We start from the raw sequence: 14898 nt of genomic DNA on the forward strand, positions 1-14898 counted from the left end.
GCTCAATTTCGATAGAGTTTATGAGAGATTACCTTACCTCATAATGATGGTTCGTCGGCGAGCCTGGAGGAAGAAGCAGAATCATTGAATCAGGGATCGAGAGCGTGCGTGGACCCGAGCGGGTGGTACGTAGACTATCACTAAGCAGTATGCAGTATGCAATGCGCTCCGTGAGTCTGTCATCGTGGTGTGGGTTGAAGGTCAAAGTGCGCTGGTGGATGAAGGGTTGTAGCAGATTGTAGCTTGGGTACTCGCGCTCGGGCGCGGCGGAGGGATTGGTTGATATTTCGCGGCGGAGTGTTCCCGCGTCCCGCGACGACCTGCAAACGCGACATGATTCAACAAGGGAAACGCGCGAATAATGCGGGGTCGACACGCCGAGACTAGGCAAGCTAGCGGTTAGGTTTAACCATATATACAAGTGGAATTTGAATGCAAGGCTATAATTAGCGGAATAAGTCAAGCGTAGAGGCAAAAGTCAAGGACGACATACGTCGATGTCGATGTCGATGTATGGATGCGGGGAAGGTCACGGTCGAGTTGGCTTGGGGACGACTGTGTCGTGTCTGATGTCAGTGGCAGTGGCGGGGGGATATGACATGTAGACTAGCATGCATGATTACTGTATAAGTGGTAATTGGATTACGGCTGCTTGGTTTACTTGGCGGGTTGGCTGCTGGCGGGTTGGCTGCTGGTGGGTGTGTGGTGGGTGGGTGGGTGGGTGAGGGAGGGAGGGAGAGGCAGAGGGCTGTGTTGAGAGGATGGGAGAAGGTTGATATCGATAAGCGCTAAGCGCCCGCGGTGGGTGGGCGGACGAGGAGAGGGAGAGTGAGGTGCGGACGGGCTTGGCAGAGACTAGTACTACTGACTAGCGTAGCGAATCTCGAATCTCGATTCTCGATGAGATTTATTGAATTTGAATGATTGAATTTGAAAGGATGCAGGGATGAGATCATCGTCACTAAATCTAAAATAAATTATAAAGCCCATAGATCCCCCGTTTTTGTTGCCGCTTTGCTGCCCCATGAACGTATCCTCTGCCGTATGTCTCCACTCCTTCTCCTCGTCGTCGTCGTTGTTGTCGTCGTTGCTGATAATGGTGTGTTGTGGTATACTGTATTCTAGGAGCTACATAGATCGCGCCCGCTGAGATCCTCGCCGCTCGCGGGCCCCTCGCTCGTATCGCTCGACAATACAACGCGCCCCGTATCCGTGCATAGCTCGCGCCCGACATCTCCCTGCTCAACCTCCACCTCCACCTCCACCTCCACCTCCACCCCACGACACAAACACACCCGCCGACCATCTACGGCCCCCGGCCCGACACGCCCGCGCAGCGAGCTCTCGACGTTCTCAACCTCCACCTCCGAAGACGACGGCCGCTTCTCGCCTGGCACCCTCCATGTGCGGTACTCGTCGTCTTTGCTCTCTGTACCGGGCACCCGTGCGTCGAGTGTGATGCTTGATCCTGAGGTGCGGATGCCTAGGCCGATTTTGAAGCGCAGGACGAGTTTTCAGCCGTTGAGCCAGAGCCAGGGTCAGAGTCAGAGTGGGGGTCAGAGTGGGGGTCAGATCCAGGGTGGAGTGGAGGAGGATGGGAGGTTCTCGGCGGCTGATAAGGGTAAAGGCAAGATGGGGTCGGGGACGGGGACGACAACGAGGGTAGGGGTAGGGATGGGGCCGGGACAAGGCCAACAGGAAGAATCGTGGTATACCTTCGCGCCCTACGCGACGACGCCAAAGTTCTCGCGCCTCGGGCTGGCGGGTGCGGGCGTGGTGATGCCTGTGTCGGCCAGGGAGCTTGCGAGGGTGAAGTCGAAGCGGCAGAGTGGGGTTGCGTCTTCCTCTTCCTCTTCCTCCTCGTCATCGTCCTTGTCGGCGAGCGCGAGTGCGAACGCGAGGGACAGGCACCAGCACCAGCACCGTGGTTCGACCGATGAACACGGTGTGATCAGGGGCGCCCAGACTATACGCCCTCAGCCGCAAACCCTTCCACAAAAACTGCATCCCCTTCCACAAGGACAAGCACAAGGACAAGGACAGGGACAAGGACAAGGACAGCAACAACGGCCCCAAATCCCCGTTGGATCGCCGTCGCCGTCTCCATCCCTTTCATCTTCGTGTTTATCCCCATCATCTTCGTCTTCTTCGCCATCCACATTTTCATCTTCATCTTTATCCACATTCCCATCTTCTTCGTCATCTTCTTCGCCATCCCCATCTTCGTCGCAGGGATGGCTAAGCGTGCCTCCGCCAGCGCGTACGCGTATGGGTAAGGCTGCTGTTATTGCTTCGTCGTCGTCCTCCGCCCCCACCACTGTAAATCATCCCCCAGAAACATCTGTGTCCACCCCCGCTTCTGCATCTGCGTCTGCGTCTGCGTCTGCGTCCGCGTCCGCGTCGCCGAGCAGCAGCCGCTCCAGCACGAGCACGAGATCGAGATCAAAATCGAGTATTTGGCGAACGAGCGCGAGTCAGAGTCAGAGTGTTAGTGTTAGTGTTAGTCCGAGCGCGGCGTCGTCCTCGACGAGTCTGCCTTCTTCTACTTCAGCTTCAGCTTCAGCTTCGTATCAGCAATTGCATGTCGTGCCTCCGCCTCCGCCTGTGCCTGTGAACGCGACGGTGCCGGTGCAAGTGTCGGTGTCGGTGTCAGGGAAGAATGAGGTAAAGGACGAGGCGAAGGACGAGGTGAAGGACGCGAAAGAGCCCAAGGAGAGCAAAGACGATGAAAAACAACTCAAGAAAGAAAGTAAACGCAAATCTCTACGCCTGAATTTGGGACTGGGCTTGGGCTTGGGCTTGGGCTTGAAGTCGTGGAGGTCGTTCCGCGGTGCGTCGGGGTCGAGCTGTGCGTCGGGGTCGGGTGGTGCGGTGGGGTCGGACGGTGCGTCGGGGTCGGGTGCTGGGTCTGCGTCGGGTGCTGGGTCTGGCGCGTCGACTGTGACTGCGTCTGCTATAGCTACGGGTGGCACTACGACCACAGCTACAGCTACAGCTGGCTCTGCTACGGGTGGTATTACGGCTACGGGTACAGGACCAAATACGACACCGATACACATACCACTCCCGATACCGCTCCCATCGCCACCTCCAGCAGCGCGCTTTGCGGACTCGCCTACGAGTCCTACGTTTGTTGGGTCTCTGTCTTTGTCTTCCCCTTCTGTTTCCACCTTTGCCATGAACGCGAGCGCGAAGGGAAGCGCGAAGGGTAGGGTGATAGGGACAGCGAGGCCTAAGACGGCACCATCATCGTCTTCGCAAGCGCAAGCGGATACAGATACGGATATAGGGAAGGAAACTCCAACAGACGCGCGCGCTGCGTTCGCGAGGCGCCTGCGCACGATTTCGGAGAGGGGGAGAGGGAGAGGGGGGGTTGGGCTTGTGCCTGCGTTTGTGGCTGCGCCTGCGCCGGCGCCAGGTCCTCTATCTACACCAGCGCCCGCATCCGAATCTTTATCTGCACACACATCCGCGTCGATACCTGCATCGATACCCGCGTCGACACCCGTGTCGACACCCGCATCGAAGCCTGCATCCACGCCCGCATCGACGCTTTTACCAGCCTCGCAGCAGATCCGACCTCAAACTCAAATCCAACCTCGAGCTCAAACCCAACCGCAACCACACACGCATACCCAACAAACGCAACAAACGCAAACCCAAGGTCCTACGCAACCTCAAATCCAAGCTGTACCGGACAGGAAAACGAACACGAAAACGTCTACACAACCTCCAACTCAACCTCAACCTCAAACCCCTCCACAAAATCAACCACAAACGCAACCACAACCTCCAACTCCAACTCCAACTCAACCACAAACTCAACCACAAACCCAAACTCAAACACAAACACACGACAAACTGAAAAACCTCAAAAAAAGGAACTCGGCATCTGCGATATTGGCGCTTTCGCGCGTGAGGACGTGGAGGTGGGGGAGTGCTAGCGGTGGGATTGGTAAAGGGAGGAATGAGTATGTGGGCGCTGTGGAGGGCGCTCGGGGTGTGGGCGCTGTGGAGGGTACTGTGGAGGGTGTTGTGGATGTGCGGGCCAGTGCCGGTGTAAGTGCGAGTGCGAGTGCGAGTGCTTTGGAGGGTGTTGTGGGTGTGGAGGGTGCTTTGGAGGGTGTGGGCGTGGAGGGCGCTCGGGGTGTCGGGGTCTGTGATAAGGGCGTGGTGGAGGCGAAGGCGGAGGCGGGTGTGGTGGATGGCGCGCGGGTTCGGGTTGGGGAGGGGAGTCTGCGAGCGCCACCGTCACCATCACCATCACCATCACAGCAGCAGGAAGAGCAGCAGGAAGAGCAGGAAGAGCAGACGCAAACGACTACACCGCCTGTCGTTGTTGACGCGGAAGATATCAGAGGTGCGAGTGTGGGTGTGGGTTGTTCGGCATCGACACCCGCCCCGCCCCCATCCCAGCCCTCGTCTTCTTTATTTTCTAGTTCTTCCACCTCCACCTCTTCATCGTCTTCGTCTTCCCAGGTGAAAGAGCTTGAGCCTGAGCAGGCGCATGAGGAGGTGCAAGCGCAAATCCAAGAGCCAGCTCAAGCGCATGAGGAGGTACAAGCGCAAGCGAAAGAGACCGACACCACGCAGGAGAACGCGCCCGCGCCGTCGGCGGCTGTCCTGGCGCTCGTGGAAGCGATGGCGCTTGTGGATGCTGTTCCAACTCCAGTTTCAGGTCCAGGTCCAGTTGCAGCTCTAGGTCCAGGTTCAGTTGCAGGTCAAGTTGCAGGTCCAGTGCCAGGTCCAGCTCTAGTGCCAGCTCTAGGTCCAGTTCAAAGCGTTCCGATGGACAGCGCGGATTCTGAGGTCGAAGTCGAAGTTCAGTCTGTCCTCGACCACCAGCACGATGTGGACGTCGATGGCGATGTGAATGAGGATGTGGATGAGGCAGCTGCGCGAGAAGAGTCCGCGCCTAGCTGTTCGTGCTCCACCTCTACGTCCACGTCCACGTCCACGTCCACCTCAAGCTCGAGCTCCTCAGACTCGGGGTGTACATTAGTCTCTGAGCCCGAGCACCACACTGACGAGAGCGCTGATACACATGTCCATGTCCATGTCCACGCTGATGCTGATGTTGATGTTGATGCTGAGGGGCGGGAAGATAGAAAGACGAAGAGTGTCATGGAGGAAGGGTATGGAGGACATGGAGGGCAGGTTGTTGTGCAGGCGCTGGTGGTGGATAAAAGTGCAGAGTTAGGTGCAGCGCGCGAGCGCGAGCGGAGTCGCAGTCAAAATCGCAGTCAGAGTCAGAGTCGCACTCAGAGTCAAAATCGCGGTCAAAGTCGCGCTCGCGGGCGTACCCAAACCCAAACACAAACCCAAACCCAAACGCAGACTCACGGATCCAGCGCGGGGAAAGGTATAGGCACCAGACAGCGCAGAAGCTCGATGAGGCGTATGTGGACCGCGTTCGTGTGTGCCATCTCTGCTGCTGAAGCCGAAAAGGAGCGGGACAAGGAGAGGGAGAAGGAGAGGGAGAAGGAGGCGGGGGATGCGTGGGCTGAGTTGTGCGCTGTGAGGTCTGCAGGTGTGGGTGTGGGTGTGGGTGAGGGGGGGAGGGGGAGGAGTTTGGTTAGAGATGCGGATGCGAGGGAGGTGAATGCGAGGGAGGTGAATGTGAGGGAGGTGAAAGGTGCGAGGGAGGATTGTAAAGCTGACGCGGTGGTGACGGTTGCTGTTGTGCCTGCTGTGTGAATGTCTTCTACGGTGGTGGGAGCTTGCTTGATGTTTTTTTGTTTCTCTCTCTCTCTTTTCATTTTTCATTTTTTCTCATGTTGACGAACCCACGGAACAAATTGATGATATCATTGACAATGACACTCGCGAGGAACAACGCGAATTGGAAAACAGCCTTTTTCTTTTTATTTTATTTTCTTTCCTTCCTTCCTTACTCTCTCGTATCTCGTATTATTGACGTGGACTTACTTTTTTTATTTTCTTTTATTTTCAACTTTACCACCATTCCTTTTTTTTACAGAACTTGGAGAATCCCCAAGATTCTCCGTTGTGCATGCTACATTCATTTGTTTTTGTACTTTTTTCTCAACCCTTTACAGGTTACCCTTCGTTTGTACATACCCTGCGTACTATCTGATTCCCCCCTCACCGTCTATGCTTTTATATAATATCTTTTTTTTCTCTTGTTTTAGAGTAGAGTGTTTGTGTTATAATGTAATGAATGACATCTAGGCTTTTTATGCATCTCATTCCTGAACACTGTAGCGTATGGGACAAAAATTGGTACTTAAACTACAAACGGTTGTGGCTACATAGAGCGCAGGTGAATAAGTCAAGCTAATAGTCGTAGCGTGGCGGCGGAGGAAGGCTGTTCGCGTCGGCATAATTAGAGCGCGTCTGGGCGCTTGGTGTGGCGTTCCTGCCAGTGGAACTCGAAGCGACGGGATGATGATGGGAACTCGAGGTATCGGTGGGTGGGATCTGAGAGACGAGACTGTGCTGCGAAGGCGACGCGCCGTGTTTTCTGAACGCGGACTTGGAGTGCGGCAAGGAGGAGGAGGAGGGGTTTAGAGGTACGTGATTCAGACCGGCCCCGCGATACGACGTGTTTTGGCTTTGGAAGGGGTCCACGAGAGGAGGCTGAGGCGTCATTCGCGGGTTATCGAGCATCCCGAATTGGCCGTCGTCTATGCGCTGATAGCGCGATGTGATGAATGGCGTCAGTTGGGCGTTTGACGGCGTGTATCTCGTCCACACTGGATGAAATGAGCGTGTGTCATTATCAGAGTAAAAGCAAAAAGGGAGGACTCACGGCTTTGGGTGCCAGGATCGAAATCTTGTTCCATTTCTTTCTCCCTTCGGCGCTTGAGGATGTATAGGATGGCGATGAGTGCCAGGAGGATGAGTGCGATGCCGCCTAGGACTCCGCCGACGATGGTCCCTGCGTGTGAGGCACTCGATGCACCCACAGGGAGGTCGGTGGACGTTTGAGAACCATGTGAGCTTGGTGATGTGGATGAGCTTGTTGTGGTAGGCCGTAGAGATGGAGAACGTGATGGGGAAGAAGAAGAAGATGATGAAGTGGAAGAAGATGAAAAGGATGTGGAAGATGAGGAGGTAGCCCCTGGGTCTGGAAGGGTTACCAAGATGTAATCAAGGAAGTAGGTGGAATTTTTGGATAGCAAGGTGATGAGGAGCGTGTGTGTGGTGGGCGACAAGGGCCCAGAGGCGAAGAATCGCTGGCGATATAGAGGCACCCAGGATTGTACTCCGTTAAACACAGTTGGGGTCCCATTGTCAATGCTGTATGAAGAGGAAGGAGGGCCGTCGACGCTATTAGGATTCAGTGTCCCGAACACACCCACGTTTGTACCTACGCCGGGCCAAGTCAACATCGAAAATGATATAATGGAAGTAGACAATCCATGATTCCTGCCTACCGGTAAAGGTTAACTTTATCGTCGATCCTGTGGAAGCTGCGTACGTGGTCGTGCTGTTATACTCGTTCGATACACCGCCTGGACTCCACGCGCTGCTGGGCGAGTATGAAAGAAGGGGATCGCGGTCGTCAATGGTGAGAATGCCCATTCAAGAGAGTCTTGGGTCTGTGCCGCAACCTAAAGGATGGGGAGAAAGTGAGTTTCGTTCATTCATTCCGTTTAGGAAAGCCTTGAGTGTTGGGGCTGTCTCGGTTGCCAGACGCGGCGGGCGACGCCGACATTGTGATGGGAGTACACTGCAAAGTCATCAAATGCTCAGGGTCGTGCGCCCTGGTCGACGATGAGTAATGTAGCCTGATGTTTAGTCACAGGCTTGACATCCATCATTGCTGCCTGAATGGCTTTGCAGCGTTTACCATGGTCATTTTCAGGATGTAGACACTTGTTCTCACAGTTTTTGATTAAGCGCTCAAGGCAAACTTGGTCTTAGAAACCCCAACGCAGGGTGTGTACTTCAATTGACTGACGTAATTATTTCTGGGAAATATATGGGTATGTCGTATCAGCGAAAATAACAGAATAATGAAGACCAATTCGAATGTAGATAAATGGGCGTCTGAGGTCTGAGCAGACAACCGGGAAAGGTGACGATGAGTTGGAAGAACGCACAGTTCGAGGTACTTTTTTCCTCCATCTTCCACATAGCCCAATCAAGCGGTGAAGCTGAAGGACAGCAAAAAACAAGGTTTTCGAATCGAAAAGTTCTAAGCCTGAGGTCAAACGAGCAAGGCGATCCTGGATGGTACTACTGGCGCACCACATCCCTAGTGGAAACCGTAAGCGGCTTGTAGCCATCCTGAAAAGTCGGACAATTCTCCATCCGAAGTCATAGACTCATTTTCCGAGTCCCCGTTCGACTCTTCCTCCTCCTCCTCAAAGTCGTCTGAATAATCCGGTCTTGGCCCCATATATCCACCATACTCGCTTACAGACTCTTCCTCCGCATGGTCGAGTGATTCAAGATGCTGTGAACGGGTTAATTTACGCTGCAATAAATCAAAGACTTGGTTCAATCACCTGCTTTCGCGCTTCCTCTAGTGCTATCGCCCGCACACGCTCTTCCTCCTGTGCTATCGCCTCCACTCGCGCTTCCTCTTCATCCTGTTTTCTCTAAATTGTCACACAGAGGATCGGTAAGTGTAGAAACAAGAGTGCGAGATATACAGCTGACCTTCTCCAGCCTTCTCGCTGCACGACGAGCGTTATAAGCTCGCCTCCGCTCACCCCTTTTGGCCCGTTTCTCCTTTTTTTCCTTCTTTGTTAATTTGGGTTTGTCTGTTTGATGCTTTTTCTGAGTGTTCGAGGGCTTTTGCTTTTCTGCCTGCCAGCCAGGTTAGTAGGGTAGGACAGAAAGAAGTTTCCTTAATCTTACTGGCTTCTTGGATTCACGATCAGCTTTCTTCGATTTGGATTTTGCCATTGCCTTACTGCACGGGACTGCAATGACCGTAACACCGACCCAGGAGAAGGAAAAGAACTGCAATACACATGAAGAACTCTCAAGAACATAATCATGGACAGAGGCGAGCGTACAGCTTTGAATCTTGAGGTGCGAGGCAGTAAGTTGATGGCAGTAAGAGCCAAGTAAAGAAAGAGTCGAAAGCCCGGTTTTGACTTCCGGATAATTAAGTTGGAGCGTGTATTGTAAATGTGGCACCATATCCTACAAATATAAAAGAATTAGGCTACGTAATAGTTGAGGGTTGAGGGTATATATCATTAGAAAATTGTTGAGAGGAAAGTATACAGAATTAGTCAAAAAGACAAAAACATAGAATAGAATGTAAAAACGGGAAATCGGCGGACAATCAGGTAACAATATATCCAGTGAACGACTTTTTGCGAGTAGACGTGTCTGCACCACCCCGAAATAGCCCTCGTTAAACTGATGGGCGTTCGAGGTGTAAACAGACAGCCGGACAAGGGAGACGATACGTTAAAGGATGGACAGCTCGTTGTGCTCCTCTGGCCACTCACCGTCCATCTTCCAACATAGCCCAATCAGCCGGTGAAGCTGTGATAATAGCAAAAGCAAGGCTCTCGAATTGAGCTAATCTGCATATATTATTAGAGAGTGTAAACTCTAATCGAGCTGTAACGACCTTGTGTTGGAGGCCCCTCATCGACAAAAGATCATACTTGGAAAAACCAGTCGCGTAGAGAAGGTAAAAAACCAAGGGATTAGCGTAGTTTCTTTTGCGAAGAAATACGCGAACTTTGTCAAACTGATGAAAAGCCTCCTGCTCTAGTGTGCCTGCCATTGGGTCATCACCAGAGAAAAAGGCATCTTCTCCGTGTCCAATGTGTCCGAGTACAGAGCTATGTTCCTGAGAGAGCGAATTCTGTACTTCTGAAGTTGATGCGTGAGCCTGATCCTTCTCTCTCATCGATTGTCTTGCACTAGATGTCCCGTTGCAATTTGCATTGGGACTTGCCATTCGCTGATCCGACCTCGTAGAGACATTCGAGTACGACTCTAGAGACTGTTCTGGATTTCTGGATTGCTCATCTTCTGGAACGATCGCCAGCTCCTGCTTTGAACCGGTTAATTTATACTGCAGTCCTGAGAGTTGAATTTGTTCTATCACCTGAGCTCGAGCTTCTTCCTGTCTCTAAATGTTACATAGAATGTTGGCAAGGGTAGAAACAAAGGTTCGAGCTGCGACTGACCTTTGCTAACTTTCTTGCAGCGCGACGCGCTCTACAAGCTCGTTGTTTCTCTCTTTTTTTGACCCTTTGAATCTCCTGCTGGGTCAATTTGGATGCGTCTTGTTCATGTTGGTCCTGAGTATTCGATGCCTTTTGTTTTTGCGCCTACCAGTCAGGTCAGTAATGTATGACAGTAAGAGGTATCCACACTCTCACAAGCTTTGTGGATTCACGCGCAGCCTTCTTGGTTTTGGATCTTGTCATGGCCTGGACGTAACACCGACTCAGGGAAGAAACTGCAACAAAAAGAATTCTCAACAACATGTTCATGGACAGAGGTGAACTGTGTTACACGTACGTGTTTGAAAGTTGAGGTGAATGAGGTGACAGTAAAAGTTGAAAAAAGGGTCGAAGAAGTCCGGTCTTCTGGCTGAGCGTGTGAGTGATCTCTAAGTTCGGACCACTTCAAATTCGGAAATTTAGACAGGGGGAGCTAAGTAGTGTAAATATTGTACCATATCATACAAATATAAAACTTTAAGCTACGTAGTAAGAGGTTTGAAGGTATGTACTTAGATAGCGGCATTAATAGTATCTGGTAGATGAAAGATAAATGAGTGAAGGGTAAAGGGTATACAAACATGGCTATGGTGGTGGTGGTGTAGTAGGTATGACCAATTCCATAACAGGGTGCAGTACATCCCAATCGGTCGGGGAGGCAGCAAATACAGCAAAAGACAGACTCTCGAGCTGAGCCGATTTAAAACATCCATCCGAGAGCAAAAGGCTGAATCGTGTAACGAGGGTACGCTGGTCGAGACCTTTCATAGAGCGAAGTTCATACTCAGTGAAGCCGGATTTCTCGAGTCTGGCCATAACATCGGGGTGACCATAATTACGTCTGCGAAAGAAAGTCCGCACATTGTCGAAGCATTGTGAATAGAACTCAGAGAGGGATACTTCTCTCCTCCGAACCAAGGCACCCGATGGCGATTCGGTTTCTTCTATCTTTATTGTCACAGAAGCTTCGGGAGATTGAGATTGCAACGGTTGAGGCTGAGGAAGTTGAGGAAGTGGAGAAGTTGAAGCGGGTTGCGAGTGTATGTTTAGCTCCATCAAACGCTCTTTCTCTAAAGCCTTGCGGAGGCCCTCGGCCAACATCTTCTTCTTTGCTTCGAGCTCTCCTTTGTTTGACTAGACATAAACATTAGCCGAAAGCCCGTTGGATATTATATCCTATATATGCTCACTGGAGCCCGCTTCTCTTGACGAGTTTTTTTGCGACGTCTCTGAAGCAATAAGGCTTGTAATTAGCATATTGAAAAATAAAATACATTATAATCAAAACCATTACCGTGTTTTCGTTTGAATCGGATTCTGACGGCGAAAGTGACATAGCCCGTTTGCGGCCTCGGGAAGACTTATCTCTAGGAGTGTTCGTTAGCTTTAGTCATATAGAAAATAGGAGGATATGGACTTACGAAGAGTGGTTGCCTGAAGCATGTTGTTGGCCGTCGTTATCCTCTCTTTGATTCTTCTCCACCACCTCTGTCTCTACCACTACCACTTCCTTCTCGACTATGGTAGCTTTTCCTACCGATACATCCTTGCTCTTTCGCCCTGTCGCTTTTTTGATCGCCGCTGCTCCATCCTCTTGATTCCTAGCTGTTCCTTCTCCCTCTGTTTCTTTTTCGTCCGTTTTCTTACTCTCCGATTTTTCTTTCATCCCGTCCAAAGCTTTAACAGGTATGTTACTGCTCCCTGTATTGCGATTCGGCCGCTCGGGCTTCGTCGTCGTAGAGGTAGACGGCTGGGGGTCGTCCGATTCAGATTCCGAGCTTTCGCTGCTTGAATCTTCTGAGTCTGAGCTATCGCTACTTGAATCATCTGAGTCCGAACTCTCGCTGCTCGAATCCTCTGACTCGGAGGATTCGCTTTGAGGCGGGTTGCCTCGTTGGCTCATCTTCGTTACAGCCGAATGTGTAGTCTTTTGAGTCTGCTCGAGTTCTGGCAGCCTCTCCATGTCTGCGGCGGTAATGGTTCCGCCTGTATGTAGAATGTAGAGCACAAATTATAGCACAATACCCCTAAGTGTCCTACAACTTTAAAAAAAAGTAGATAGCGTGAGGAAAAAACGAGAATAGCATTACTTACAGGCGCTGGGAAAAAGTTCAGCCAAGGTTCTGACTCGCTTCTGTGCTGATGGCCCTTGGATATGGTCGAGATGACAGTCCGTGTTCGCGTTCAACGTGCTTTCTTGAATTTCTGAAGGAGGAATGAGTGGACGCGCGACGCGCGAATAAGAGAAATGGCAAGGGATTGACAGTAAAAAACGAACTTTCAAGAAGCGGAACTAAATCCGAACCAACACGTCATGAATTACTACTTCCGCATTAGGGAATTGGGCATAACGCCATGCGTCACGTTCACGTGGGATGTGACAAGGCTATTAACTTGAAAAAAATTGGATAGAAAGAGATTGTTAGAAGACTAGTATGGTGCAGTAAAAGTGTTAAAGAAGTTCTATAAAGCACAGATCTTAGGTGAGATGTTTTGGGTATCAATGAATAACATGTTTGCAGTGTTGGTCAAAGGGCACCCCCACCCGCCAATGTCTGGAGGTCAACTATTGAACCAATATATTCAAAATCTGACCGGCTCCATGAGTGGGCTAGTGCCCAACAGAATGACAGGAGTTTGCCTCTTCACCCGAATTCTTTTTTTTTAAAAAAAAGGGTGGGCCAGAGCCCAGTAGAAGAACAAGAGTTTGCCCCTTCTCCCAAATTCTGTTTTTAAAAAACAATAAATGTGTGGGTCATAGCCCAGTAGAAGAACATGAGTTTGCCCCTTCTCCCCAAAATTCTGTTTTTTTAAAAACAGTCTAGTGAGTTTAAGTACAAAAACTAAATTAAACCATGACTGAGGAAATCTGGAACCTATCCAGTTTACTCTTCATTGATTAGCATTTTTGAGTGAGCTGCATCTTTTCCTTCGGAGTTGAGAATGAGATCATCGTCAGATAATCCTAGGGAGCGTGCCTCCGCTTCGTTGCGATATCGCCGCCAAAAGAGCCAAAGCACGAAGACGGCCACTGTTAGTGGGATTGTGATGGCGAAGAATAGCCAGATTTGTTCAGACACAACTAGGGTGTTGTCGGATTGAGAATTGAAAAAGACCATGCTGAAAAGCGCCTGCAACGAGTGAGTCGATTAAAAAAAATTAGAAGGGCAAGAGAAAGGCGACGTGTTGAACGTACTGAAACGAAGGTGCCGGGTAAGAAAAGCATTGTAACAGCTGCCATCCTGATACGACAAATGATGTATCAGAGATACCGCAGATATTGGTTACATGAAGAGACAAGGATACAACGCACGTAATCATCGAGGAGCTATCTCTTTGGGTGCTGACTGCGATCTTGCTTGTAAGCCGCGCGATATCTAGGTTGGTTTTATTATCTGTCTGTGTTGAGATGTTGAAAAACAAGTTGATCCGGATTCCGGTGCGTTCGTTGTAGTTCAGGACCCATCGTTTGAGTACGTCCGTCTTTGAAAGGATAAAATCGAAGGAGTCGAGAACGGATTCTATGTCTTCCGGCTCCTCGGTCTCGGAGTGATTTGTATATTCCATCCTTGGTCGAGGAAATTCTTCCGGCATCTCGTCAAACGACCATGGAGCATATCTTCTAGAGGAAGTATGCGTGTTGTAATATTCTGATGTGTATAGCAGGCGTCGATGGACTTTGAGTAAGAAATTGATTCGCTCATGATGGTCAGCGAGATGTCCGCTGATGACATTGAAGCGCTGGGAGAGTGCGTGGAGATTTTCGACAGCCATGGCGACTTGCTCGGGGGTGAAACGTGCAAATTTTCTGCGTTCCTGGATATTTGAAAGTAGATAGTCGTATCTCATACGGTGAAGTCGGTGTAATGGACATGCTTACGTATTTAATCAATTCATTCCGTGGTTGTAACACGTCTGCCCCCAATGCGAACAAGCAGTCTTCGGCCAGGAAAGCATCTATGGCAAGAGGTCTGAGTAGCGAAGATGTGGTATCCGGATGCGTGCAAGAGAGAATAGTATTCTTGACGCTTTCGGTATACTGATATATCATGTAAGTCGAGGAGGGAACCTGGTCGAGTGAATGAGAGAACCAGACAAGGGTCAGAGGTGTACTGATTCCAGATTTAAATCGATACAATCCATCTGCAAAAAGGTTTGATGCGTTTACTATCTTCATCCAAGTATGCGACGTACCAAGGGAGACGCGTCTCCCATGTCCCTTGCGGACAAAACTAGCATTTCCCGAAAAGTGCCGGGATGTCATCCCGTCGAAGAATAATGGAGATACGCCGAAGCGTTGTTGCATCCAGTGGGCAGTATCATTCGGCTCCAGATTTGGATTATCATTCGTTTTCCACCTGCTCCAGTCGAGAAAGTCAAGATCTTCGATAAAACTGTGGTATATTAGCATGATATCCCGTCAAATATATGACGAGGCACTCAACAATATCCTCAACCGGGGAAGTTCAGACGACTGCATATAAATGAGCATGGATAGGAGAGTGAGCAAGCAAGTAACCTGACATGATCAAAGTGTCGAAGAAGTCGAGCATGGTCAAGGTCCGGGGCCCAGGCGGCTTTGTCAGGGTATATCTCCAGCAAGTTCAGCAAAGTAGTATGAGTGATTCCGCCAGGCTCGGTATTGCGAAAGCCAGCAGCTCTCAGTTCAATTTCCGGGTGCGAGGAGGGCTCGATGGTCATGGCGGTTGTGGATGAAGACGATGATTGT

The 14898-nt window shown here is 50.7% G+C and overlaps 4 protein-coding genes across 4 annotated transcripts; 1 reads left to right on the forward strand and 3 right to left on the reverse strand.

Moving 5' to 3' along the window:
- Nucleotides 1–1024: 1024 nt before the first annotated feature.
- Nucleotides 1025–5697, forward strand: JR316_0013378 (uncharacterized protein; the record flags this gene model as incomplete). Its single annotated transcript, XM_047898987.1, has 2 exons — nt 1025–1099; nt 1126–5697. 2 exons carry the CDS (start codon nt 1025–1027, stop codon nt 5695–5697), a joined length of 4647 nt encoding a protein of 1548 aa, XP_047742535.1.
- Nucleotides 5698–8224: 2527 nt separating this feature from the next.
- On the reverse strand, nt 8225–10373 carry JR316_0013379 (uncharacterized protein; the record flags this gene model as incomplete). Its single annotated transcript, XM_047898988.1, has 9 exons — nt 8225–8425; nt 8478–8570; nt 8632–8781; nt 8833–8937; nt 8994–9123; nt 9438–9515; nt 9600–10072; nt 10131–10274; nt 10326–10373. 9 exons carry the CDS (start codon nt 10371–10373, stop codon nt 8225–8227), a joined length of 1422 nt encoding a protein of 473 aa, XP_047742536.1.
- A 381-nt stretch (nt 10374–10754) lies between these two features.
- Nucleotides 10755–12132, reverse strand: JR316_0013380 (uncharacterized protein; the record flags this gene model as incomplete). The annotated part of the gene is made up of 4 exons (XM_047898989.1): nt 10755–11303; nt 11360–11398; nt 11464–11536; nt 11591–12132. 4 exons carry the CDS (start codon nt 12130–12132, stop codon nt 10755–10757), a joined length of 1203 nt encoding a protein of 400 aa, XP_047742537.1.
- A 922-nt stretch (nt 12133–13054) lies between these two features.
- Nucleotides 13055–14870, reverse strand: JR316_0013381 (Notoamide biosynthesis cluster protein M'; the record flags this gene model as incomplete). Its single annotated transcript, XM_047898990.1, has 7 exons — nt 13055–13300; nt 13366–13411; nt 13483–13985; nt 14050–14312; nt 14364–14563; nt 14615–14643; nt 14694–14870. The coding sequence occupies 7 exons, from the start codon at nt 14868–14870 to the stop codon at nt 13055–13057; spliced, it is 1464 nt and encodes a 487-aa protein (XP_047742538.1).
- Between the last annotated feature and the right edge of the window lie 28 nt (nt 14871–14898).

Source organism: Psilocybe cubensis, chromosome 13, assembly GCF_017499595.1.
Source record: "Psilocybe cubensis strain MGC-MH-2018 chromosome 13, whole genome shotgun sequence".
Taxonomy (NCBI): Eukaryota; Fungi; Basidiomycota; class Agaricomycetes; order Agaricales; family Agrocybaceae; genus Psilocybe; species Psilocybe cubensis.